Below are 26,076 nucleotides of genomic sequence, written 5' to 3'. Positions count from 1 at the left end.
CTTACATTTTCATGAGATATATTAATAAGGGGACTTCATTATGACTCTAGTGGTGTGCTGTGGTTTCGGTCGAATAATATTTTAAGTAATACAAACCTAGCTACTTCTTAGATAGGCAACACCTTTATAAAAAAACCTTATTGGTGAAGAGCAGTATAAAGTCAGTTGCAATCGGTTAATGTGAACATTTTTTAAATCTAAATTTGCGGCGCTAGTACTGAGTATATGTGATGATGTTCTAACAACAAAAAATATATTACTGCTAGTGATTACTAATGGGTAAAAATTATATAAAAATGCTCAAATACTTTTATTTGTGAAATGTAGAACATAAAGCCGAATACAGTTTTGAGATTTTTTACGTTTGCAGTTCAATATAAGAAACTTATATCCGAAGTACATTTAAGATAAACCAGCGATCACAATTAAGAGTATCAACTTATTTTTAAAAACCAGCATGTGGTCAGGCGTTGGCCAATTAGGCTGCAGTACCAGACGGGGATTCAGAAACATGTACGCCAACACGGTATAAGGAATACAAGAATCCGTGCCGATATGAGTCAACATTAACGAGTAGTTACTTCGGGTAATTTCGTAGGTTAGCTATTAAATAGCGTTATAACATTTTACGGCCGTATCTACCGCTACCACCTCCGCGCAACTGTTACATAATTTTGATGGATCATTTGCCGCAGTGGCGACTGCATTTGTCTTTTATGTCAGAGGTCATGGCTTATTCCATGGTTAATATTTCTACCACGTCCAGTCAACTTCATTTTCAAGTTAAGTTTGATTTATATATTTTTAATTATTAAGATATTATTGTTAATACGCATTTAGAGTGACTGTTTTGTTCTATGTATACTCACTTCTCAATAATCATTTCTGAACATCATTATCCATATTATTATGTATGTAATTAAAATGTAAATAGCTACACGTACCATTCGCACGGTCATAATTAAAGTTATGTTTCATGATAATAGTTAAATATTGATATATATTTTTTAAGCTGAAGTGTGTATTTGTTTGTTAAAACACGCTAATCTCGGGATCTATCAGTCGGATCTAAAAAACCTTTATGCATTAAATAGCGCATTTATTGAAATAGGTTTCAGATTATTTAATTTGAAGCTAATACCTACGAGGGTGAAACAGTAACGTTTAGCGCGAGTAAAACCGTGCGGGGCAGCTAGTTATATTATAATCAGGACCGAATCCAAGCTTATCCTCTCGTAGTACCTGCTAATCCACCCTCCCGCGAACTGTTTAATCAAATATCTTGTAAACAATGAACGCGAAAAATTGTGAAGATGAATGAATTTGTTACTCTTTCATGCAAATACTACTAAGCGGATCCTCCTTCCTTTACACACGGGCGCAGCCGAGGGCGGAACCTAGTATATTATATATCAATAATTAAAACCTTGGATTTTTTTATGGTGAAAACAATCGATTTCATTGTGTAGGTGATAAGAAATGAACAAGAAACGTCTGTGCCCATATGCAAAAAGAGCATCATACCTTTTTAAGGACTATTTACTAGTTTTTTTTAATTAAGATGATATTTAATGAAGATAACAAATTCAACACATGTTCATTTAAGTGCACGATGCCTAATACTAAGTTTGTCAAAGTCAACGATCACAAAAGGTGCGACCCTGGAGTATGAACATGTTTATCTCACACCTTAGCGGCCGGGACTACTTATGATAACCTAATATGATGGAGGTGTATAAGCTCCACTGATATGCGAGATAATCCTTACCTAAGGGGGAGACCTCTCGCTAATTATATTTGCTACGTCTTTGGTAATGATATTCAAATGCAAAGAAATCGGGTTGTTTATAAAAATGCTAAATTTGAAAACCATTATTTTCAATTTATGTTCATAATATTATGTTACTTTTTTATAATATTTTCTGATACAACCGCAGGCGTTCTTTAATACCAAATGGATTGAAAATTATATTAACTGAACCCATAGCTGGGCCACCGTTTTGGTGTAGATCCGCATTTTCAATCCACTAGGCCAGGCAACTATCTTATCCACATCGCTATTGAACGATCCGGGTTCCTTAGATATGCTTCGGTGAACTTTCTGTCTAGACATGTCTAATCCATTGCTTGATTTTCGACATCCGTTCTTAACTTCCGTTCGATCTTGATGTTCAGATAATATTTTCGATCACTTGAATTTCAACAAATATTATGATTCATTATCATATTATTTCAAAACATACACTTCATTTCATTCGACTCACTGACTTAGTTTTGACATAGTTTTATTTATAATACATGCATAGTAGAAACTATGCCATGGTGAGGTATCACTACACAAGACAGAGTAAAGTTCATCGACCTCAACCGATTTGACGTAAATAATATTCTCTCATTAGCGCCGAAACATGAACGCCTTCACGCGTTTAATTATGAAAAAGTGCTGAATAATTTCCGTCAGCGATCCCTTTTCGCGTTTGACACTTTATTAATTTATTAGCGGAATTTAATAAGAGAGTATTATATGCAGCTATAGTATAAGATTTGGTCAAAAAAATCTTATCTTATGGAATAAGCTCCAAACCTTCTCCTCAAAAAGGGAGAGGAGGCCTTAGCCCAGCATTGGAACATTCACAGGCTGTTACTGTATAGTATAAGAGTAATCATTTTAAATCAAAACATACTTATAACACATTTGTTCCGAGGAGATATATTCTTTTAACATGTAACAATTATGATGGTAATATACAATTATTATATGTTAATAATTTTATATTTTTAACAAACATAGAATGATGACGTTTGATAGTTTTAATATGAGTTAACGATTAATGGTAATACAATATATGAAAAGTGATTAAACGAACGCGTCAATACAATAGGGGATTATGTTATTATCATGATTGATGAGAACTCACACGTATTTATGTAACTGAATAGCGCATTAGCCTATAATAGTTTTACTTACGACTGCTTCGTTGGTATATTTACTAGTTATAGGATTTACTAAATTTTATGGCCTGGGTTGGGCCAAGTCCTTATTGGGTCATTAATAGTGGTTTTTCAGAAAGCAGGTGAAACCGGTGTTTCTTCATATGATTTCGCTTACGTCATGTCGGATTGGCGTCCCATCGGAATATGAGAGTTAGAGAGTAGAGTAAGCACTATAATATGTCCCCCGTTTACGCGCTTTTGGCTAGTCTCTTTTAAGAAAGGCTGCCGAGGCTAAAAGCGGGTAGATAAGATAAATTTCTCCGGTTACTATAATAAATACAAGAAAGTTTCGTTCTTCTTATGGATATCGAAAGAGCCATACAAAAAACGTTAACGTTCGTTAAGTCTGATTTGTCGCTTATTTATAACTTTTGTATAACGAAGATGCGTTAAATATAGAAACCAAGTTAAGGCTTTATGAACTAACGTGCGTACGTACAAGCACACTAAAAATATAATGGCTTATATTGTTCGAGAAAGTTTGTGTCGTGATACCCGTCAAATATTTATAACGAAACATTGAGAAGCAGGTCAAGATGGAGTGAAATGCGGCGCTCGAATGCTCGAACTTAAAAAACATAGTTATGAAAATTGGGACCAGGGATCAGAGGCAAAAGCTATGTTGGCAAAAACGAGCGGGTCATTTTAATGAAAATAATGCTATTTCTACAAACGAAGAAATTAAGATTTTGTCATTTCTACGTGTCATGTTGTTTAATAAAAAAATATACATATAACTTCCTAATCCTCTTAGAGTTTGATCACTTTCGGCCTTATACATCGGAACTGAATGAAGTAATTTCTTACACTTTTTGTCTAATGTTCTTTGTGCCTGTAACATCGATGGCTCCTTCACCTCAAACCAGAATGTCATTGTTTGGCTGTAGAATAATTAATGACGGATTGTCGCTGTAGAATCTTTGATTTTATTAAATAATAATATATTCTTTCACACAAAAATCTTCATTAATGTTGTTATTTAATACAAGTCATTATATGTGTATAGGTGAAACAATTACAGAATTCTTTTATTTGAATTATACATAATAAATAATGCTAGTAAAAAGTGGACGTTTTACTATTCTCTTTTTTTAATCTAAGAAAAAACCTTGGGTAAGTGCACAAAATCCTACCGTGAAAAGTTAGTTAGCTAACGAAAAGGTCTGCTAATGTCTGAAATGTTTGATGAATGCCAATTTTTACAAAACCACAGCTTTCGAACGTCCCAAATTCAGTAGTTTTACGATATCAGCGTTTTTAAATGGCAAAGTTAGTTAGCTTTGTCAGACGCTGTGACGAAACCCTTGTCAAAGTCTCGACTCATATTGAACTCCGAAGTGATAGATTGTTTGTTCTTGAACAAAAAAAAATGACGATACTTTTATTGTATAAAAATGATGCATATTATTTTGTGGCTCGAATAAAGTAAGTTTTTTCGCATTAAAATCCTGTTTTTTTTATACATTTAAAACAAAATACGGAGGAATATAAGATAAAAATAAGAGTTTTATTAGAAGTTTCTTAAAAGAGCCGTGTTTTTTTTTAAATAAGAATCTACAATATCCACAGTTACAGTAAAGTTTATTTATTATAATATCAACACCAACAAGAAGCACACTAATAAATACAATTGAGTCTTTAAACATAACGTAATACAAGTCAAGTGTCTCCTAAATTATAGGTGTAGCAAAATATATCAAAATTTCGAGTTAACAAAAAAATAATAATATTAAAAATCAAAATATTAAGTTGTAGTAGATAGATCGGAAAAAAGAAATATACCCCCTGAAGAGTACTTTATTATTGATTTATTTTATTTTCTATGAAGTAAACAATTTTATTACAATTATTTCCAGTGCTTAGTATGTCTTCAGAGAATTCTCAAGGATATCTTCTTATGATTCTTCGATCTGAGATCTCATACTTTATTTTTTCCTAGCTTCGACGGGTCTCGGGTCAAGTTTAGTGCACCCTCGAGATTGTTTGTAATTCAGCCGAAACGGAGATTCCGAGTACAGAAAATACTTCATGATAAAACTGTATATCTTTTGACAAAACATTAAAGAAACTTAATTTTAAAAACGCCTATCTTGAAATAACAATAAATATTTGCCGTTACTTCGATATTAGTATGTTTTGCCAGATCTATATAGTATCGTCCATATAAAAATCGTGTCCGTTGCGGAGCGCCCTGCAAAAGTGAAGCGTTGAATCTATGTTAAAAGAAAATCTATGAATAAATACAAAAATAAAATTTTCTTATTCTTGTAATAATATAGTCATGTCGTTTGCAGTCACGGGATATGAGTCGTTCTTATCCACGACGCGCGCCAAAATAGATGTTCCTCGTTAATATGAAATATATTATATATTTAACATATTTAAAATTTATTACTTATTATTAATTAAACATGCCACGCGTGGAGTAGCGGAAAGCTGAGTTTCTTACCGTTTCTTATCGGTAACATCCACATTCCGAATAGGTGGCGCTTGACGATTCAAGAGTTAGGTACTCTTGAATCGTCAAGTCTATTTGAATAAAAAATATTTTGATTTGATTTGATATGGTGGAAGGCCTCCTCTCCCCTGTAATATGTATAAGCTCTCGCTGTATTACTAGAATATACTTACCATTATTAACCTTAATTATTAGAAGAAAAAACGCGTTTCTTAAAGAAAAACTGATGCAGATCAAAGGAGCTTCAATTAAAAAAATGCGGTTCGCGGATGAATAAGCACGAGAAAGCAAGTATTCATTTCATTAGTTTCCTTTCTATTCTGTTATTCAACTCTTGTTTTAATGTAAATACTTATTAGGTGACTTTAAATAAGGGAGGTTACCAATTCGTCTGTTTTCTATGTTTTTTACAGATGATAACGTTGTTGGTGATTCTTATTTTATCGAATTTACTGCTTTACGACATACCTCACCTGAGGATTTATATATTTCGCGAATAATTTTTATCGGCGTGTAATTTTATTTTAATGCCTATATACATATATATATCCTATATACATTGAATTGTCATTGGTGGAACATAGCAACGACTGAGTTTCTGGCCGGTTCTTCTCGTTACTATTTATATTCCGAGACATGATAATAATGATAAGAGAGTTAAGTTACGAATCTGCGTTAATAGTATATTTTAAATTTGTGTACCTTTAAACGCCTGATATATAATACACTAATGTACGAACTAAAATTCTAAAACGTTCGCTGCACAAATCATGACAGGATTTCCCCGTTGAATTGCAATTTGTATTCTCTAGTCGATACACGAACTAGCCTCATCCAGTATCTTGTAGTCAGCTATATATTAATGCAGGAAAATCAAATATTTTGCTTCAATAAAAACAGGTACAAATATTGCCTAAAAATTAATACTTCACGTCAAGTGAGGTAACAGCGTACATAGGTCCCACAGCTGGGCTGAAGCCTCCTTTGCTCTCGAGAAGTTTTTAAAACGCTGCTCCAATGCGGGGTTTGTGAATATGCTTTTGGCAGATTCTCACCCGACACATGCAGGTTTATAACGCGTATCCGCGCACGATACGCGCTATAAACACAAATGAGCACATGAAAATTCAATGTTGCAAGCATGAATAGCATGAATTTAAACTCGCAATTGTCGCTTACGTGTTCTACCTATTTATTTTAATAACGTGTTTATGTGACCTAGTGAATAGAATATACATACGTCCCTGACGAGTACGGTATCCGGAATAATTATTTTTTTTACTTTTATATGTATGACGATTCTATATTAAATCTAACTTAGTAAAAATGCCGACATTAGCAACAGACAAATGGGCAGCATTTTATTATAAACGTTTTTTCTATATAAATATGGATATATCTCGACACTGAACGATCACGATTGCTTTAGTGAGTTGATTTATTATTACGTAATTCTCTCGACAAATCGATACACATAAATCGAAATGACGAAGAAGTCAGTGGTTTCCTTGGTAAAGATATTCGGAAGCAATATCCTGCTATCCCGGTCGAAGTGGCCCTCGATAACGTAAGGGTTGACTTGGACCCGCAATTACTTTTTCTTTGTAAAATATCGGCGACGAGTTATACCCTTGGACCGTGACTTGAGCATGAAAATAACTCTTTTGATATGAAATTAACTATTTATAGTTTCTAATTCGTTCGTTTCTTAAACATCATTAATTATTGATTGTTTTATTATAATATACTATATGTGTGTGTCTTTAGTATAAAATTTTAAAGTTTATATATATTAAAAGAAATGATAATATAAATAATATATAACAATAAAAGTTGGTGTTTAAAAATATCACTTAAGCTTAAAGTCCGTGGTTGCAGTTGTGATAAATTACAACTTATAAAGTGCAAACAGTTGAGATACGTACTTTTCAATAGTAAAAGCAATCGTGCAGGGTTATCGAAAAGGGGGAGTTCCCTTGGGGTATTTATTACTTGAATAAATCGTTTCAGCTCCTGATAATATGTGTGAGTGCACATCCCATATGCGGCTTTTACTGTTGAATTATTTAAAACTTCGAATAATTTTATTCTTATTCTGCACGTCTAGGAAAAATCGCTTACTCTAGGAAAGATAAGCTGTCGCTAAACTGAAAATCCTGATAATTAATTCAGCGAAACGTAAATCCTAGTTTGAGGGAGTGCTATCTGCCATCTTGAAAAACGCGAACGTTATCTTGTAAGTGGTGTAGTATCTTTCGAGATAAAAATAAATTCTATATGTATAATTAGCCATTAGGCTGCCCCCTTGTTATACACAATAATTAGTTATGAGCATTTCTTCATTTAGGTATACTGTTATGTAGGGAGTAATAATATATCGTTTCATATATAGTTTCTTTTTTGTAAAACTAACTGAAAAAACTACTAAACTAATATACTTTTTTACATAACATTTGTACCAAAAGATTCAGCGGGATTCGGAGAAGGTAATATTAATATATAAGAAGCTGCGCTTTGCAGTTTTCACCGCCTTAATTTGGAATATTGGCGTAAAAGCGTGACTTCTGCTTTACTGAGCGTTGTTACTCGTAGCAACACAAGCTATACCGACATACGCAGATTTCAACATGATGCTTTTCTTCAGCTCGTAGCACAAGATTTAACCACCTCGATGGTCTGATGGAGCTTATATTCCAGCAGATCTCAAGGTCATATTGCTAGTCGGGAGACTAAAGTTGGTGGATCTTTCTTTTAATAAATTCTCTGTAGCACTCCAATAATAGGCAATCAGTGTGAATGATTAAGCGGGGCGTCTATTTGGTGAGAAGAACATTATTATTATTATTATTTTATCATACTTTACAGCTCGGCTTAGAGCCGGGATTTATGTCGTATTCACGGGCCGAAGCAAAGTGAGCAGATACTTGTTAAAACCTTAAGCTTTTAAAGCAATTCCCGTTCACCTTCTATTGCAAGGAATTTATACACAATTCGGCATGTGTTCAGTATACATCCTTCTGCATATTAACAAAAAGAAAATTTGAAAAATTTAGAGCTTTTAAGGACGTATGCATTTGTTTGGGTATGACGCCGGTTGTTGAGAGAATTAAAGGGACTATTGTAACTAAGCCGAGATGGCCCAGGGGTTAGAACGCGTCAATCTTAACCGATGATCGTGGGTTCAAACCCGGGCAAGCACCATTGAATTTTATGTGCTTAATTTGTGTTTAGAATACAACTCGTGCTTTACGGTGAAGAAAACATCGTGAAAAAACCTGTATGTTTCAATTTCACTGAAATTCTGCGACATGTGTGGAATACACATGTCGCAGAATGTTCCAACCCGCATTGGAGCGTGGTGGAATAAGCTCCAAACCTTCTCCTCAAAAAAGGGAGAGGAGGCCTTAGCACAGCAGTGGGACATTAACAGGCTGTTCTGTACTGTACTAATTGTAACATTCTGCAAGTGCCACATACGTGCTATTTCTTTTTTTAGTTCCATGTATTTTGTAAGTTATTTTATTTATGGTACTTTGCAGATTGCGTGTATTAGGTACGGCAATATCTATTAAAAATGTTGTTTTTTATACTTTGTCGACTATTGTAATATCAGGTCTATTGTAGTGAGTTGTTCAGGTTTATTGTTGTAGTTGAGTTATTATTATTATAAGCACAATAAAATACATAACTTGTTTTTTACTCTTATTATATATCTACGTATCGAATTAAATTAAAAAATTGAATTACTTTTCTTCTTTCAATTAAATCGATGCAATTTTCATTCATGCATCACAAATCCGATTGTTTTAAATGTAAATAGTGAAAAACACATCTGTGATAAGTTCGGTGTCAGACAATTTGCTTTACTAGTTTATGATGGAAGAGATAACTATAGAACAAGAATGGGGGCGTAACATTTTAAAAATTTAAATTCGTTGAGTTACGTCACTTTATTTTACTTTTGAGTAGGCCAATGTAATACAGCGAACAAAGTCAGCCTCAGTGTTCAAGTAATGTAATAGATTAGGCTTACGATTCAATATAATATATTGCTATAAAGTAAATGATCAGTCATCATTAGTTCTACTATTTTAAAATCTAAAATGTCATGTCATCCTAAATTACACTCGTAGTTCTAATTAAATAATAGCAAATCGAGAGCAACTTAATTTGTCGTTCGGTCATTTTCTTCGAAAGATAATGAAAAAAATGAATCTGAAAAGCTATTTCATAACTTTATTCCAGATAAAAATCAGTGTTATAATATAATAAAAACTATAATGTAACGCTTATAGACGGAAACTTTAGAGCTATGTACGAGACAATCTACCAAAGGAAAACCTATCGGATGACAAACATTTAGGGAGATATTATTTCAGTGTCAAAATATTAAGAAACTCACACACACACACATATACATATTGAATATTATATAGTATCCGTACCGTAACAGCCTGTGAATGTCCCACTGCTGGGCTAAAGGCCTCCGCACCTCTTTTTGAGGAGAAGGTTTGGAGCTTATTCCACCACGCTGCTCCAATGCGGGTTGGTGGAATACACATGTGGCAGAATTTCAGTGAAATTAGACACATGCAGGTTTCCTCACGATGTTTTCCTTCACCGTCAAGCACGAGATGAATTATAATTATATAGTATACAATTATTTTTATTATTTTTATAATATATAATTATAATTATATTATATTATAATTATAATTATAATTATAATTTGTGATTATAATTATATAGTATATGGAAAAATAATTGTAATAAAAATAAATATAAGCTATCGTATAGTATGAAGTCAAAAAATGTATAAAAACATAACAGAATGTAAAGTATAAGTGACAGAAGTGCAACGTTTCATTTTAAAACATTACCGATGGAAACACTCAAACCTAGTACTTTAATAATAATATTTGTTATTTATTTATTCAAGTAACAGAAACATAATTACAAAATTACAAAAAGAAAAAGGGTTTTGAATTAACAAAAATAATTAAAGATTTTTTTTTTATTATTTTATATTATTGAAAAATAAAATAAAAAATAAACTTTAAGGTGATATAAATCAATATTGCTAATATTTTATTTGTTTTCATGGGTGTTAGTCCAAAGTTAAAAATAATATATTGTATATAAACTACATTATATTTTTAAGAAAAAATATGATTAACTTTAACAGGAGACCACATAGTCGGCTCCTACGACACCCAAGGCCGTTATGACGTAGCTGTACTCTTTAAATACATCTTAAATAACATAAGTACCGAACTACAAGACGACAGCCACTTCGGCATTGAGAACTTGGCTCTTCGTTCCAAAATTAAAATGACACGGCAAGTATGACTTGCCGGTGAGGAATAGTGAGGTTAAAGAGGGCAACCCCGAGGCGCGTACCCAGACTGGCTTTTTGGGCCAGTCAGGAAGAACTCTCTCTCTCTTTTTAATTGATAAATATGATAATACTAAATTAGCAATTAAAATGGTAATTATTAATTTATTAAAAAAAGTGTAAGAGCTTGTAAAAGCCTTCTTTAATAAAGTATATTTTATTTTAAAATGAAGTGCACTCGTAAATTATACTGCAAGCTTTTAATTATATGAGCGCGTGATCCGACGCCAGCTTTAAGTCTCATGGAAAAATTGCAATTAAGGATGCGTCGAGTAAATATGAGATTGCGGGATTTGCGGACGCAGAGTAAAATGAAAGCTTGAAATTAAAATAATGTTGACAGCGTGCATTTATGAGAACAAATAACACGCCGTTTCTTGAAAGTATAAAATGGTAGTTTTTCAGTTAATTAATCCAGAAAAGTGAAGTTACAATCTGTTAATATCCCACAGCTGGACAATGATTTCCACTCTTCTCAATCTTCTGCGGGTTTTAAGCTTATTCGACCACACGTGATGAAATTTTGGTTAAATTAGTCACATGCGGGATTTCATCATGATGTTTACCTACACCGCCGAACGCGAGGACATTCAGTGGTGCGTGGGTTTGAACCCGGGCTCAGATCACAGCTCATCCCAAAACTTTAGGATAATTAATATTGAAAAAAACTGCTTAACATCTTTAGCAGGTGGTAGTTTTTTTGAATAAAGGATTTTTAATTAGAAAAAAAATTAATGACTTTTTATATATTTTGTTTTGAAGGTCTACGTATTTATAACATTATTTAATACATTATTAGTATATGTAACATTATTTCTTGTTTCATTATCATATCTATATTCAGTTACATACGAGTAATTTATGTCATTTGAAAGTAGATCTCGTAGAAAAGGTCCAAGACAAAATTATCTTAAGGTAACCACTAAATTTATTACCTTTTAAGGATTAAGTCAAATCAACTCGAAGCGTTTGGTAAAAGCGGACACAGGTGCCCTGAATCCCTCTGGATACTAAAACTTTGAGCGGTATAAAGTTTGTCATTTTCACTACGGAATTTCAATTAGATTCTATGATTTGAACAATTGTCCAGGAAAGCCGACTAGTCTTATTTTTCGTCTGGCTATACCGCGCGACCTCACCCACGTTAAACTTATATCGTAAGTCGAATCAATATGTACGTAAACATTAAGTTAGTATAACTTTGATATACTCGACCGGTTTCGGTCACTTAGCGGTACTTTGAAATAATTCCAATAATAATAATCAAACTATTTATATTTGTAATGTTTATCCATTTTAAAAATAACCCCAGACAAACAGACTGATAGATAATATTCAAAAATGGTTGTTTTATATAAATTTTATTTTATACTATTTTAACAGCCTTGCCTATATTAACATTACAATATGTTTGAAAAAAAAATACGATTCAATGTGTAACATGTACAGTTATTTTTTAACAATTTAATGTAATTTAATATTATTAAAATGTATATTATATATATATTATTAAAATGTACATTAAAGCTTTAAATATGTACAAATTAAAGAAATTGAAAAATAATTTTCGATAATGTAAATAAAGGTAATTTATCTGTATGCGGTTCAATGCCACTTAAAGATGACGATTTCATTATTATCATTACTTATTATTAATCATGATATATTACACAATTTAGTAATTTTATAAATAGCAATATAAGATAATTTGAACCGTCGAAAACACGGATCATTTGAAAGTTACAGTTAAGCTCAATTTATAAATAAAACCAACTCTTAATAAGTATCGTTCAAATGAATGACATCATCAGATAATCGTAGACAACCCCCGTTGCAATGTCAACGTAAAATAATAACTTTCGGATAAGGGATAGCCATTTCCTTCAAGCTCTTTATCTCGACGGGCAATTTTCTGAGACGAACGTATACTAGAAATGAAATGATATTTCAGAGGTCAATGTCGGGATGATATAACGAAACACTTCGCAGAATAGCTGCGATATATTGTAGAACGTATTCTGCAAATAATATACATGGAGAAAACGTGGACGTAATTCCTCCGACTCCCGGACAACTAAAAAGGATAATGCTTTTGCTTTGCTCATAAGCTGCTCTAGCAGCTGTGCCAGTCCTCATTCTCATGGAGTTGAATTGCATTTTGAATAGCAGAGTTCAGATAATCTTTTATTTCTAGGGATGAAAGATCGCCTATTTACTGAAGCAAGCTGCAAGATCGAATACAAACCTAAAAATATCGACTTTCAGTAAAATCCTTCCGATTATTTGCAAGTGTCACGTGCTAGGTGTAGTTATCATAATAAGATAACAAATTACAAATTGAAATATATATTTTGATTAAAATTTGAGTATTGTTTTGCAAATGGATTACTGATTTGCGAATAAAAGTTTCGTTTTACATTTCCATTTGTAACGTAATATAAATGTTGCTTGAAATCTTAAAGCATATATCACAGCAGCTTTTTTACTGTTTCTTAAGAGATCTCGAAAACGTTAACAACTAGAGAACTCAAGCCTTTTAAGACTTTACAGAGAAATATTTAAACAAGGATCCGTGCACTCACTCTTTTGTAGTTGAGGTTATACTTAAATGTAAGTATTTGTTTTTGCTTAAAGCAAATTTTTTGTTAAGTTTAGAATTTTTAAAAACGAAGTTCTTCGCTTGATATCAGGGGACACTTAGCAATGTAAATTTATTCCGACCGACCGGCAGGTTGTCTCGTACGCTTTTCACTTCATTATACTGCTGCGTTATTTGGTGGTTAACTTGTAATCTCGAGGTTATTTAAATGGCCTTAAATATCGGGGCGTCCCAGTAAAAATATTTTTGGATTTTTCAAGAAATTCTTAGTTTGGAATTTGTCTGTGCTTTACCTTGGTTTAATTGCCATACCGAACTCTTCAAGAAAAATAAAAGAAAAGAACTAATTAGTACCAAGTCAATGTCATAAGTCTGTTAATAATAATGAAGTGTATATTTCAGTTAAAATTTCAAAAGTTAAGTTGTTAAATCTTTTAAATCCTGTATCTCTCGTATGTATCACGTCGCCTCTGATAAGATCCACGCCATGTGGCTGGAAAACCCCCGTGAATTGTGCCACTCAGCTGAGTAAGGAATATATTCGGGTACCTTAAATACGCTTTAATGAATGTTGCACACAATTATCAACAAATATTTATTTAAATTGCTAATTATGAGCTAAAGGCTACCATAAGTTTAGCGTTTTCACTGGTGATAACCCACTTAGACTTGATGACATCCTGTCGTTTGAAGCACAATATATGAATTATGTATGTATTTATGTATAAACTATGTATTTATATTATTATTAATAAATATTATATTTAAAAAAGCCGAGATGGCCCTGTGGTAAGAACGCGTGAATCTTAAACGATGATCGTGGGTTCAAACCCGGGCAAGCACCACTGAATTTTCATGTGCTTAATTTGTGATTATAATTCATCTCGTGCTTTACGGTGAAGGAAAACATCGTGAGGAAACCTGCATTTGTCTAATTTCACTGAAGTTCTGCCACATGTGAATTCTACCAACCCGCATTGGAGCAGCGTGGTGGAATAAGCTCCAAACCTTCTCCTCAAAAAGTGGAAAGGAGGCCTTTAGCCCGGCAGTGGGACATTCACAGGCTGTTACGGTTACGGTACGGTATGTATTTATTAAAATCAATAGATAGACAGAGAGTGAAATGTTTGTATATTGAAAATTTTCAGTTTAACTAATGATTAACCTGTATACTGTAATGCATTTACTTTGTAACAGATTTTTATGAAAAAACTACTGAATCGAGTTGCCTATAATAAGTACAACGCATTTATAACATTTTGTAAATTATCAATTTTAAAGGTAAAAGAATGTGTTCGGTGTTTGTGTATTTATTAATAATGGAACATCTTCGTAATGATCGGGATCGATTGATGCTGAGGAAGGGGTGGTGTTATGTGAATATATTCTTGACTGAAAGTAGGGATTTGTGCAGGCTTACTCATATTGTTGCTAACTTTAATCTTACTCCGCGTAAAATCGACATGCGGTGTCTTCAGATATTATATAAGATGTAACATAAATAAAAAAAGTAATACTGGACGTAGATTTTTTTAAATCTAACTTTATTTGTACTAACATTTTGGGTGATTCCGACCATCGACGACGTCTGTGGGTTAACTTGACAGGTAGCCTATTTGCTCGTCTACCTAAAATAAACCAGAGGAAAACTTGGCGCAGAAATCACTAATTTCACAAAAGAAAAGTTATATAAATCCTGGATGATTCATCCAATGTTTCAAACTCTTAACAGAAATGTATGAAAATTATCAAGCACATAAAGTAACTTCGAGTATCCAATAGTTTCAAGTTAAATCTTACACGGTGCGATAAGCAGGCAATAATGAATTTTAAACTATTCAGCGCCGTTCACGTCTATGGAGATTATCTGGTGATGTACGTCCTGGCGGCGTGCCAGAGCTGATAATGTTGACAGCCCGCAGAACATACCGAACATGATAAGTGCAGAAAGGTTGTAAAATAACTGCTGTTGGAAGTTCATGTTTATGGGTTTTCTTGTAAAATCGCTTACTACTTACTTACTACTTGGGCAAAAGCCTTTTTTTGAGAGGCAGATTCGAAGATTATTCCACCACACTGCTCCAATGTAGAAGATGAATTATAAGCATAAATGCGGCACAAAGCTTTTCTGGGCTTAAATCTTCATTCACTTGTTCTAGCCACTGGGCCATTTCGGCGCTCTAATTGAATACGTAGGTTAATAAGTTATAATTATTTTATTTATTAAGTGACATCCAAGTGTTAAGGCTTATGGTTCGGGAAGATCATATTTAGGGTACTCTTGGTGAAAAAAGGAGGATATAAATAAGGAGTATAGTAAATATTACGTTTGAAACTATTTTTAAAATAACATTTATTTTTCGAATATTATATGATATTTTTACAAGGTACTAAATTAATGGTAATTGTTATTCATATTATCAAACGTTCCAGTTTTTATATATTTTTTTACAAAATACAAAATTAAAATAAAAAGAACAAAATACACACTAAAAATTTAAAGCAAAAACACACCGTCTAAAAGATTGTCGTGTGGCATTGTACTGTGTTTTTATATTTATTAATTTAATTCATATCATATTAGCATTTATATGATAATAATAAATAACTTTATTCACCAAAAAGAAACAAAGACAAAAAAATTAAGGTACATAACCATAAAAAAAAGAGTTATTGTTATCATAATTTGGTGAAAAGGTCGTAGTCTCAGCTAGGCTGCTTTTCAGTCTACGCCTTATATCTTTCACTGTTATGTAGTATGTATTTATTTTACGTATTAAATTGAAATTAATCCATTTTTTACTGACAGTGCAACCTTGACTTTTAATTTAAACTCCTTAGATATGACATTTTTGTATATTTGTCTTCCGTTTTAGGTTTTATGCTGGCTCTACAGTCGCGGCGCGTATGCCCGTGAAAGCCGTGAAACGCAACTGTAGAGGATTTCGTGGCTCCGCATTCGCGCTTCGCAGTGTTCCCCGGTCGGTGTCGGTTTTTGTCCCGCGACAAAGGTTTCACACTGGGTTAGAAAACTGTTTCACTGAGATAGAAACAGTGAACGTTGCGAGAGTTGATAATGTTTGTTGTTTTATTTTTGACGCAGAGACGACGCCTGAATCTCGGCTAAAGTTCGCGGCCGCGATTCATGCGCGAGTGTGTAGTCGGCTGTATACTGCGTGACGTGACGTGCAAGTCGTATGGGATAATTTATTTATTGTATAAAAAAATAACATAAGTTAGTATTACATAAAGTTAAAGATCCATAAAAGATCATTTATAGGAGACATAAAATGCAATTTGGATAATTATATTCAGAATAATTTAGATTATATTTAACCTGTATTTAGGCAATAATACCCAGGAGACAAGAAGTTTAATTTCGACGTGACCAGCTAACTTTTAGATGGATTACAAAGTTTAATTAGAGATGAAACGTGACGTAACCGTCCGATCGTTGTGATTATTACTTGACTGAAGCGCTGATCTCCGGGTATACCTTTGTGTCTTGTTACAACAAGTATTATTAAACACCTATCGCAGTCGCCAGCGACGATGTATTTAAGAAAATATTCTGATATTTTTTTTACCAGCGTGACACGTCTGTGTAATATCTTACATGTGTTATTTTTGTTAAAAAATAAAACATTGAAAGAGTCGTTTGGATGCCATTATGAGCCTCCTTCGAAATTCAAGTTGCAGCTGTGGCTTGAGTTTTACATTGATGGTCGGTCAGCCGGGATATTGGTTTACAAACATATATGTAGATGACTTATTATATCAGATATGTCTGTCTGCTGCATTAGTTAGACTAATTGTACAATAGTACTGCGGACAATGCCAACCTGATTTCTACTATATCGCTTGTTTGCCTTGTACTATTAATTTCGGGTCAGCGCGGTTAAATCAGATTTAACTGTAATGGCTGGCTGCTTGACATTCATGAAAGAGATTATATTTATTGGTTCGTTTCCCATCGCCAGTTATTGTTAGATGGGCTTTTAAATATACGATTTCAATTATACAACGACCGCTGATGTTCTTAGCGTACTGTCAGCGGGTTCTAATTTAATGTTGGTGTAATTACAAACTTACGGCAACATAGAGCATGGCTGCCTCTTTGGGCTAGTGTTTTGCTTGTAAGACTACAGAGCCCCAGATCCTGAATTGAAACATCGGGTCATGCTAAAAAAAATATATTGGGGTTTTCCGGCAAATTTTTAATAGCAGTTTAAGATGTCGTGCCTCGAAAAGTACGAAAAACCGTTGATCAGGCGCAAGTCGCGACTGATTGCCGTCTCAGCTGATTATAAAAGTGAAGGACTTAGAATGCATGTGCATTCTACAGTTAAGTTAAACAGTTCCTGAGCAATTAAATAGACAAGATTAAGAAAATCTTATAATTAAATATAAAAGCATGCAAAAAAGTCGGTAACAAAAGTTGAACCTGCACCTCAACTCGCTGAACGCTAATTAACCAAACTCTCCCCAAGTGTAGCGATTAAACTGACACGACGTATTTATTCCACGCGGAGCAACCGTGACGCTTGTTCACGGGGTGAGTACCCCGTGAACAAGCGTCACGAAGCTCCCAGCTAGCTTACAAAGTCGTATTTGATAGCTGTGGATATTTACACATTAAACTCGTGCGAACTACATTTCTACATAATATTATTCGAGTTGTTCCGCGACGATGTTTTTTTCTTTTGTCCGACGTTTCGGCGAGGTTTAATAGTCAACCTGTGACTGCAATATTAATTACTAATCTGCATCGAATGTCTCACTTTTAAATAAGGACAAGTACGACTTCTTTATTAAATACTTGCTTATTAAACCACTGAATTTTCATGTGCTTAATTTGTGTTTATAATTCATCTCGTACTTGACGGTGAAGAAAAACATCGTGAGGAAACCTTCATGTGTCTAATTTCATTGAAATTATGCCACATGTGTATTCTACCAACCCGCATTGGAGCAGCGTGGTAGAATAAGCTCCAAACCTTCTCCTCAAAAAGGGAGAGGAGGCCTTAGCCCAGCAGTGGGATATTAACAGACTGTTACTGTACTGTTAATTACTGTACTTGCTTATTAATAGTCATAGTTTAAAAAAAAAACTTCTGTAACAAAAGTGTACTCATATTTAAATAACTTAACCCTTACCAATATTTTTTTCTATGTATAATTCTTGTCAATTTCAAAAATTTTGACATAGGCACCTCGACCTTTATATCAAATAATACTCATATGATATAACTTTTAAGCCCGTGTAAAGTCAGTAGTCTATCCAAATTTGAACTCGCTACCTTTTCAGACCTTCGATGTGATCTATCCAGAAAGTCACTTCGACTCTATAGTGTAATCAAGAGGATGTAGGTAAATTATTTCAACTTATCACGAGAACTAGGTTAAAACATTCATAGGCTGTTCATATTCGAAAACACGCGTATGAATTAATTATTTTATTTACTTAGCGAGGCGACCGTCGAGGAGAATGTATACTTTGATTACACACATTCATCAATGATATTTACAAAAACTAACTTGACAAGTAAGTTATATGTCATAATGGATTAATTTTTTTTCCTATAAATGCCCTATATTATAATTTTACATAATATTATAAATACATATTCATTTAAATAAATCCAATTATCAGAAACATATTGTTCATTCTCTGAAATGTGATTTTCCCGTTAAAATCTAAGTTATATCTGTATTTTTGACTTCACCGTAGGCAGACCCGAACTCACTTGAAATTATTCGCTTTATATGACAATTCCACGGGACCGGTCCAATTTCATATCACTCGCATCATAATATGAAATCTATTGAACGTTGATTGCTTGATTAAATAATATTAGTTTGTGGTAATACTTAAACTGGTTTTATTTTCCAAAAAAAAAAATAACGGTTCACGTTATTTAAGCTCGAGACAATCTTTTAAGAATGATTACATCTCACAATTGCATTATGAATGCAGCATTTTCTCGTGAAAACATAATCCTGATTGTCTGGGCGGAAAATAAATTAAAATAATAACGTTAGTGGAACTAAAATAGTATCGTAACTGGAAAAAAACGAATGTTATTAATATTATTAGATTTTTTTTTTTTATAGAATAGGAAGGCGGACGAGCATATGGGCCACCTGATGGTAAGTGGTCACCAACGCTCTTAGACATTGGCATTGTAAGAAATGTCAACCATCGCTTACATATCCAATGCGCCACCAACCTTGGGAACTAAGATTTTATGTCCCTTGTGCCTGTAATTACACTGGCTCACTCACCCTTCAAACCGGAACACAACAATATCAATATCAACAATATCAAGTATTGCTGTTTTGCGGTAGAATATCTGATGAGTGGGTGGTACCTACCCAGACGAGCTTGCACAAAGCCCTACCACCAGTATTACACACCAGTTATTACACATGACAAATATAACTTAATATAAGTAACTATAAATGTTTACAAAAAAGCTTTTATTCAATTTTGTATTAAAACAAATACAGCGAAGCAGATATAACATATGTGGCGGGTGGAATTATAGTTTTTTACTTTATGAGCTTTATATTTCGAATGGTCGGTACATGAATAGTAATAATGGTATAACATTGTACATAATTTACTTCTACGCACTTCATTTTGTACTAGTTATTATTATAACGATCACCCAAAGTATATGCGGAATTCAGCTCAATCGGGTAAACGGAACTGACTAAAAATTCAGTAGCAAGATTTGACTCACACGTACTTCTAAACCGGTGAAGCCAAATTATTTATTATAATCAAATCTCATCTTTTAGCGTTAATAAAAACAGTAGTTGTAAATTTTACGACTTCATACTCGAATAAAACTGACCATTAAGGAAAATTAAGTGCCGCTGGACGTATTGGACTATTTACGACCGTTACTGAATACTGTCTATTTTAAAACTAGCAGTATCTTTTGTTATTATATATATAACATTAAGCTCACGCTTATCGCGTCATTGGTCTAACTTTAAAGCGGGTGAAACTGCAAGGCGCCGCTACTTATATAATAATTTTATATAGTTACTAGTACCTTCTCCATAATGCGCTGCTTCTTCTGGTATAAGTCTTATGTATGCTAGCTTAGAAGTTTTTTTTAGTAGTTTATCAAAACCAGAATATTATTTATTCAAGGAGGCTGTTTTCTGATTAATTTAAATGTAAAGATATCACCGTTCTTGAATGTTGATTCTACCGATAAGAACCGGTTATAAGCTTTATTGATTGATACTCTTTCTTAAGATACTCAGAAAGAGTAGTAGTTCTTCTTTATTAAATAAATTATCAGTTATATGCAATAGAAATTATATTCGCTTTAAGAAAATCAAAGAATATGAACTTTTTATTAAACCCTTTTTTATCATTGTATATTAGGTCCTTACATATGAAATTGGCGTTTTGTACGGGAGGAATATAGAGTAATTTTTTTTTTGTAAATTATATTTAATTAATTTTGGATGCGGGCAACGCAAGACCGGCCAGCGTGGAAATCCTTGGGGGTGGCCTTTGTCCAGCAGTGGACGTCTTTCGGCTGATATGATGATGATGATGATGATCCACTTTTGGATTTCCACTGATCCACAAGTAATGATTCGATTTAAAATTCCTTCATTATTGTATCGGTTGAGCAAAGTAATACAGCAGTCGACGCGTGTTTGAAAGTTCGATTCACTCAATTCTTGAGGTACCCATCGTTCAAGTTTTTTTACTTTCCCCATTGGCTTCAATTGGATTAATACAGTTTTATCACTTACCCGAAGCCTGCAGCTATATCTGAATGTGTGAAATGTGTGAGTGCTCTGTGATGGATCCGCTTCCACAATAGCCTTTAATTCTTCATTTTCCACTTTGGTCTCTGGCCGTTCACGGGGTTGGTTCTGAAGGTCGAAATTTCCAGAACAAAAACGTTGAAACCAAAAACGTACCATGCTTTCTTATGCGACACTTTTGTATTAGTGAGATGATAAATAATGCAAATTATGGGTAAAAAAATGTTTATGCATTGAAACAATTTAAAACTCGACAAACATAAAAGAACATTGCGTAAGGATGATAAGTGGAAGGTGTCTTCAAACTAAGGTTATATTCCGAGAGGAGGCCGCTTATTAGTATCGCCGAGGGCCTTAAGCCGCCGCCGTTGTTCTAACGAAAGTACCGAGTCGAATAACCTTGGTGATAAATTATTTTCCAAGGTACAATTTGCATTAAATAATTTAAATTTCAAAGAGGTCACGTGTAACAACAATACAAGTGCCTTTCTAACAGTACAGTGATATTCTGTACGAGCGCATCTCGTTTCTTGTAAAAACCAACCTAAGATGTTACTGTTTCTTGATCCTTTAAATATTATTATTATTATTGTAATCAATGTCGCATATCACTTTTTTATATTACACTGAACGAAAGAACTGGAATTGTTCGAATAGAATATCTTTATTCAGATCAACCGCTAGAAACGTTTAGCTCCGAAACGTCGTATCTATAGGGTAACCTGGAAATGTCACTCATGTCGAATACTACGAAGTTTCAGTTTAAAAAAAACAAACGATCAATAAAAAAAATTGGAACAAAAATAACATACTCTGTGGAGAATATACCAGATTACATATACCAGAAAATACAAATATACTATACTTTGTTCCCAGAAACCTACCTTTATACCTAACCGAATTACAGTTTTGTCCGAACCTTCACAAATATAACTCAATCTAAACCACCACCGTTCTCGTTATTGTAGAATAAAATACATTCCAAGAAAAGCATTATTAAACATAGTTATTCCCGATCCTAGTATTTATTATACATCAAGGAAAAATGTATAGGCAACAAAGCTACAAACAAACGAGTTAAAATGGTTTTATGTAGTAAAGTGTCATTTCATGACGGTTCATACAACAATAATCGTGTTGCCACGCCGGAAAATCTTAATTAACTACTTTCAAAAATTATTTCACAAATAAGTACAAAATATGTGAAAAATGTAACAAATAAGTAAGAATACAAATTACTCTTAGTATGTTTTAAATCGCCTTTCAATTCGATAAAAGCGAATCTCGAAGTTATTTTGTATTTTTAATGAAGGTGCAATAACAGGGTTACCATACAGTTATCGTAGGAGCTTCGTTAGGAAAAAAATATGAAGCATTTTTCTCTAACTGAAATAAAACTATCGAAGTAGTTACTGAAAACTGGAAACTTGGAATATGGGGAATATATAAAATAGAAGCGTATTTTTTCAAATATTCTGAAGTCTTAAAAAATAAATAAAGGCTACCTAGTCTTCAGTACCTACATATTATATACAACTTTAATTATCAATTTATTTTGTATAACTGCATAAAATTTAAATTCCTTTCTTTTTGTTGCAGGTAGCGGTATATGTGTTATGAAAAGTATTTTAACAAAGTGGTTTTGTGAATGAGTGATAGCTTATAAGTGATATTTTTTGTTATTATTCTGTGATTGTACAAGCTAGTAGACTATAAATATAAAAGTTTAACGTTTAACGCGGGTGCTTGCTCGGCTTGCGTGTGTTTCACTCAGAAGCACCACGAGGACTGCAACAAAACAGCGATGGCTTGGCCTGAAGTTGTGCGATGAAGCTGCAGACGAAGAGGAGGGGATGGACGAGCCTAGCGCCGCCAAGCGGCCGTCCGTGTTAACAATAGACCGGGCCGCGTTTCTTCTCCTACGGGTCAGGAGAGCGTTCAAAAAGAAACGGCAGCAGAGAAAGGAAAAACAGTAAGTTATTTAATTTTTTATCTTTTTTATAAGCACTAGATGGACAGTTGTTGCTTGCATACATATGGCCATTAACCAGTAAGTGATTTGCCTGTCAAAAGGCAGACACACAAATCGCCAATTTTATAAATAAAATAATATTGTCTAAATTAAAATGACAAACTGAAGTGTTAAATAAAAGTAGCAAACGAAATAAACGAATTTCATCCTTATGTAAAACAACGTAATTAAGTTCCTTTCATAAAAGAAATGGGTTAAAATGACGTCTGTACAAAGTTTTACGTTCCTTAGTAATTAGTTTATACGACGTAGTTTTTTACGTATACATTTTTATTACATTTATTGAAGTTTCGATTTCGACTTGTATTCCTCGGTTCCCTGTTCAAAGCAGTGCCGACGATGCAATGTGTCCGATTAGTTTTAATGAAAGTAATTTTGATACGATGAATTGAGTTGATCCGAAGTGAGAATTATACCGTCTGTGGACGTGTTAGTTAATATTTGAAACGAAATTTTAATGACATTCATGTTCTTTTTTAATGATATATTTTATTACGGCGTGTAAATCTTTATTTATGGAAGAAAACAATCTATATTAATATAATATAACGCAAAGTTTTTTTTTCTATTTGTATGTATGCTATACTTTAAATTACTTTGTGAGGAGGTTTTGTGCAAATCCATCTGTGGTCATCACATATTTTACCGCCAAACAGCAATACTTTGTTCCGATTTTTAAGAATTGCCAGCTGCGTCAACTTTTTTTACATAAAAAAGAATGCACTAACCTTAAATACCTAACATTTCGATTAGAAAATATATGTTTACGTTAGAAAGTCCATTTATTGAGAATGTCTAATTGAAACATCACGCTTCTAACCACAGGGGCGGTATGCTTCACGCGTGTAAAGTCACGGATAAAAGCTAGTATAAAATAAAGCAAAATCATCGTAAGAAACGATTAGATGCGCATTGATTATAAGTTAAGAGGTGACTTGACACCGCTTAATAAACTTAAAAGTAACATTTGGCTTTAATTTAGTAATCTTTGTTGCGCAGAAAATACCATTGCTAATATAACTTTATGTAAATGAGGACCTTGTTATTCATCTCACGTTCCAATTTTACCTAATACTCATTGTTGTACCAAATTGACTCGTCTTGGTACAAAACTCCGTGGGTGTATTACGTTATGTTACGCATTTCGATCTTTTCTTTGTTTGTGGTGATTAGAGAAAAAATTTATATTATAAAATGCTATTTTGACATATGGTCATTATATCAAAGAAAATGTTTTCTTTTTGTTAATAGTATTGATATTGGAACCATGGTTTGTTCTCCGAAGTTTGCACTTTGTTTACGTTTTAGTTACTAACTCTCATTATAGAAAATAAAAATTTGTATAGCGGGAGTTACATGTTTAAACTTTATTGCAACATCACACTACATTTGATTTATTATCAACAGTTAATTTCGTTTCATCTCCTTTTTTCGTAACATTTTCAGTTTTTGCTTGATGGGCTAAATCTTTCTTGACAGAAGTTATGAAAGGTGGAACGAATTGGTTGGACTTAATATCATTTCTGATTTCTTTATTACCAACTAGTTTTATGACATCCTTATTTTTGCTCGTAAATTTGTCAATGTCTATAGACAATCCTCTTTTCTTTGGGAATATAATAATTTCTACAGACTTTGCTTTCGGTGTCATAGAATGTGAATTTGGTTTACTTTGAACGCTATTAAGCAAAAACGGCAGTAATGGGAAGGAATCTTGTTGATTCGCCAAAATTTGACTTTGTTTTGGACCGAATTCTAAAAGTACGTCTTCTTGTACATTTTCATGTGAATCACAACAAAGAGTCGAGGAGGCTGGCTCTTTAAAAGAAAATAGGTCATTTCCAGAAAGAATTTTTCTCAAGAGGTCAGATGGGTTGTTTTGTGAAGAGTCTCTTATGTATTTTAAGCTTGAACATGGGCAAGGCTCTGTCATCAAGGATTCAACTCTTGAGCCAAACATTGAACTGGATCTGTGACTTGCGAGCTCAGATCGAGCTAAATCTAAAAAATGTGATATTTTCAATTATGAAATTAATTGAATAAATAATATAAATTTTATAGGCCTGTTTAGTATAAAATATAAATTATCTAAGATTATTATGATTATGAGCTAAATCCAAAAAAAATGAACAGAATTACCTTGCGGACGGGCATTGAAGTAAAAAGCAATATCCATTTTGCCCAAATTAACCAGAGAGTTGGTGACAATAGGCATAGTCCTAAAAGCCTTACCCACGTCTCTGGCCCCAACTGCAGCTAAGCATGTTAGCAGCGAAGCTATTAGACGCAGCATAATCTAAAAACAAAAACCATTAGTGAAGCAATCCTAAAGATAAGGCAGCAGTTGATTATTGAAGTTAATTCTAGATTAGATATAGACAATTAGGCCTAATTTTACAAACGATACCAAAGGCTCACAAATTAATTTTAGCAAATCTCTTAATGAAATTCACTGTTTTACGAAACTTGAGAGCTATTTAAATCAAGATGAATAAAAGTCCTTTTGAGAAACCTTTGTTTAACCAAAAACTTTTAATACTGGGTTTCAGAAGTTAAAGTAAGTTCTGCTGAATTCGCCCGACGCGAGCAATAAGGCTAAAAATGCGATTCAAATTCCGTTCGAATCTAATTCAGAACATTTCGCAACATCGATTTCATTGTTTATTGGACGCGTGTTTTATGGTCTACCTTGCGTAACACTAAATTGCCTACGAGTCCATTTAAATTTACGTCAGAAAAGAATGCAGGCTTACTCGTAAATAAACAATCACTTTATATTGTTAAAATTATAATTATTA

General features: G+C 33.2%; 3 protein-coding genes across 7 annotated transcripts in view; 2 read left to right on the top strand and 1 right to left on the bottom strand.

Annotated features, from left to right (window-relative positions):
* The window catches only part of LOC126770698 (uncharacterized), a 234,614-nt gene that overhangs the window by 55,343 nt on the left and 153,195 nt on the right, over positions 1-26,076 (top strand). Inside the window, exon 2 of the mRNA XM_050490200.1 lies at positions 22,846-23,218. Within this exon, the coding sequence (XP_050346157.1) occupies positions 23,100-23,218 (119 nt within the window). The 5' untranslated portion in view covers positions 22,846-23,099. The remainder of the gene's footprint in view (positions 1-22,845; positions 23,219-26,076) is intronic.
* LOC126770703 (uncharacterized) overlaps positions 1-26,076 on the top strand; it is a 55,525-nt gene that overhangs the window by 26,422 nt on the left and 3,027 nt on the right. Inside the window, exon 1 of one of the 3 annotated variants that reach the window (XM_050490212.1) lies at positions 25,949-26,033. The exons of 1 other annotated variant lie outside the window; for it this stretch is intronic. The gene's annotated coding sequence lies outside the window, so the exon portion shown is untranslated. Of the gene's footprint in view, positions 1-25,948; positions 26,034-26,076 lie in introns of those variants that run through there. One more of the 3 variants, XM_050490214.1, reaches the window with a different exon arrangement.
* Positions 24,626-25,951, bottom strand: LOC126770702 (uncharacterized). Of its 3 annotated transcripts, none has more exons than XM_050490210.1 (3): positions 25,697-25,951; positions 25,418-25,574; positions 24,626-25,279 (listed from the first exon to the last, which is right to left on the bottom strand). In XM_050490210.1, the coding sequence occupies exons 2-3, from the start codon at positions 25,569-25,571 to the stop codon at positions 24,657-24,659; spliced, it is 777 nt and encodes a 258-aa protein (XP_050346167.1). In that variant the 5' UTR covers positions 25,572-25,574; positions 25,697-25,951; the 3' UTR covers positions 24,626-24,656. The 3 variants fall into 3 exon arrangements, with proteins under 3 accessions (XP_050346167.1, XP_050346168.1, XP_050346166.1); XM_050490211.1 differs by having other exon boundaries at positions 25,745-25,951; XM_050490209.1 differs by having other exon boundaries at positions 25,791-25,951.

Source organism: Nymphalis io, chromosome 9 (assembly GCF_905147045.1).
Source record: "Nymphalis io chromosome 9, ilAglIoxx1.1, whole genome shotgun sequence".
Taxonomy (NCBI): domain Eukaryota; kingdom Metazoa; phylum Arthropoda; class Insecta; order Lepidoptera; family Nymphalidae; genus Nymphalis; species Nymphalis io.
Note: the sequence above shows the minus strand (reverse complement) of the source record. Positions and strands in the feature narration are given on the sequence as shown.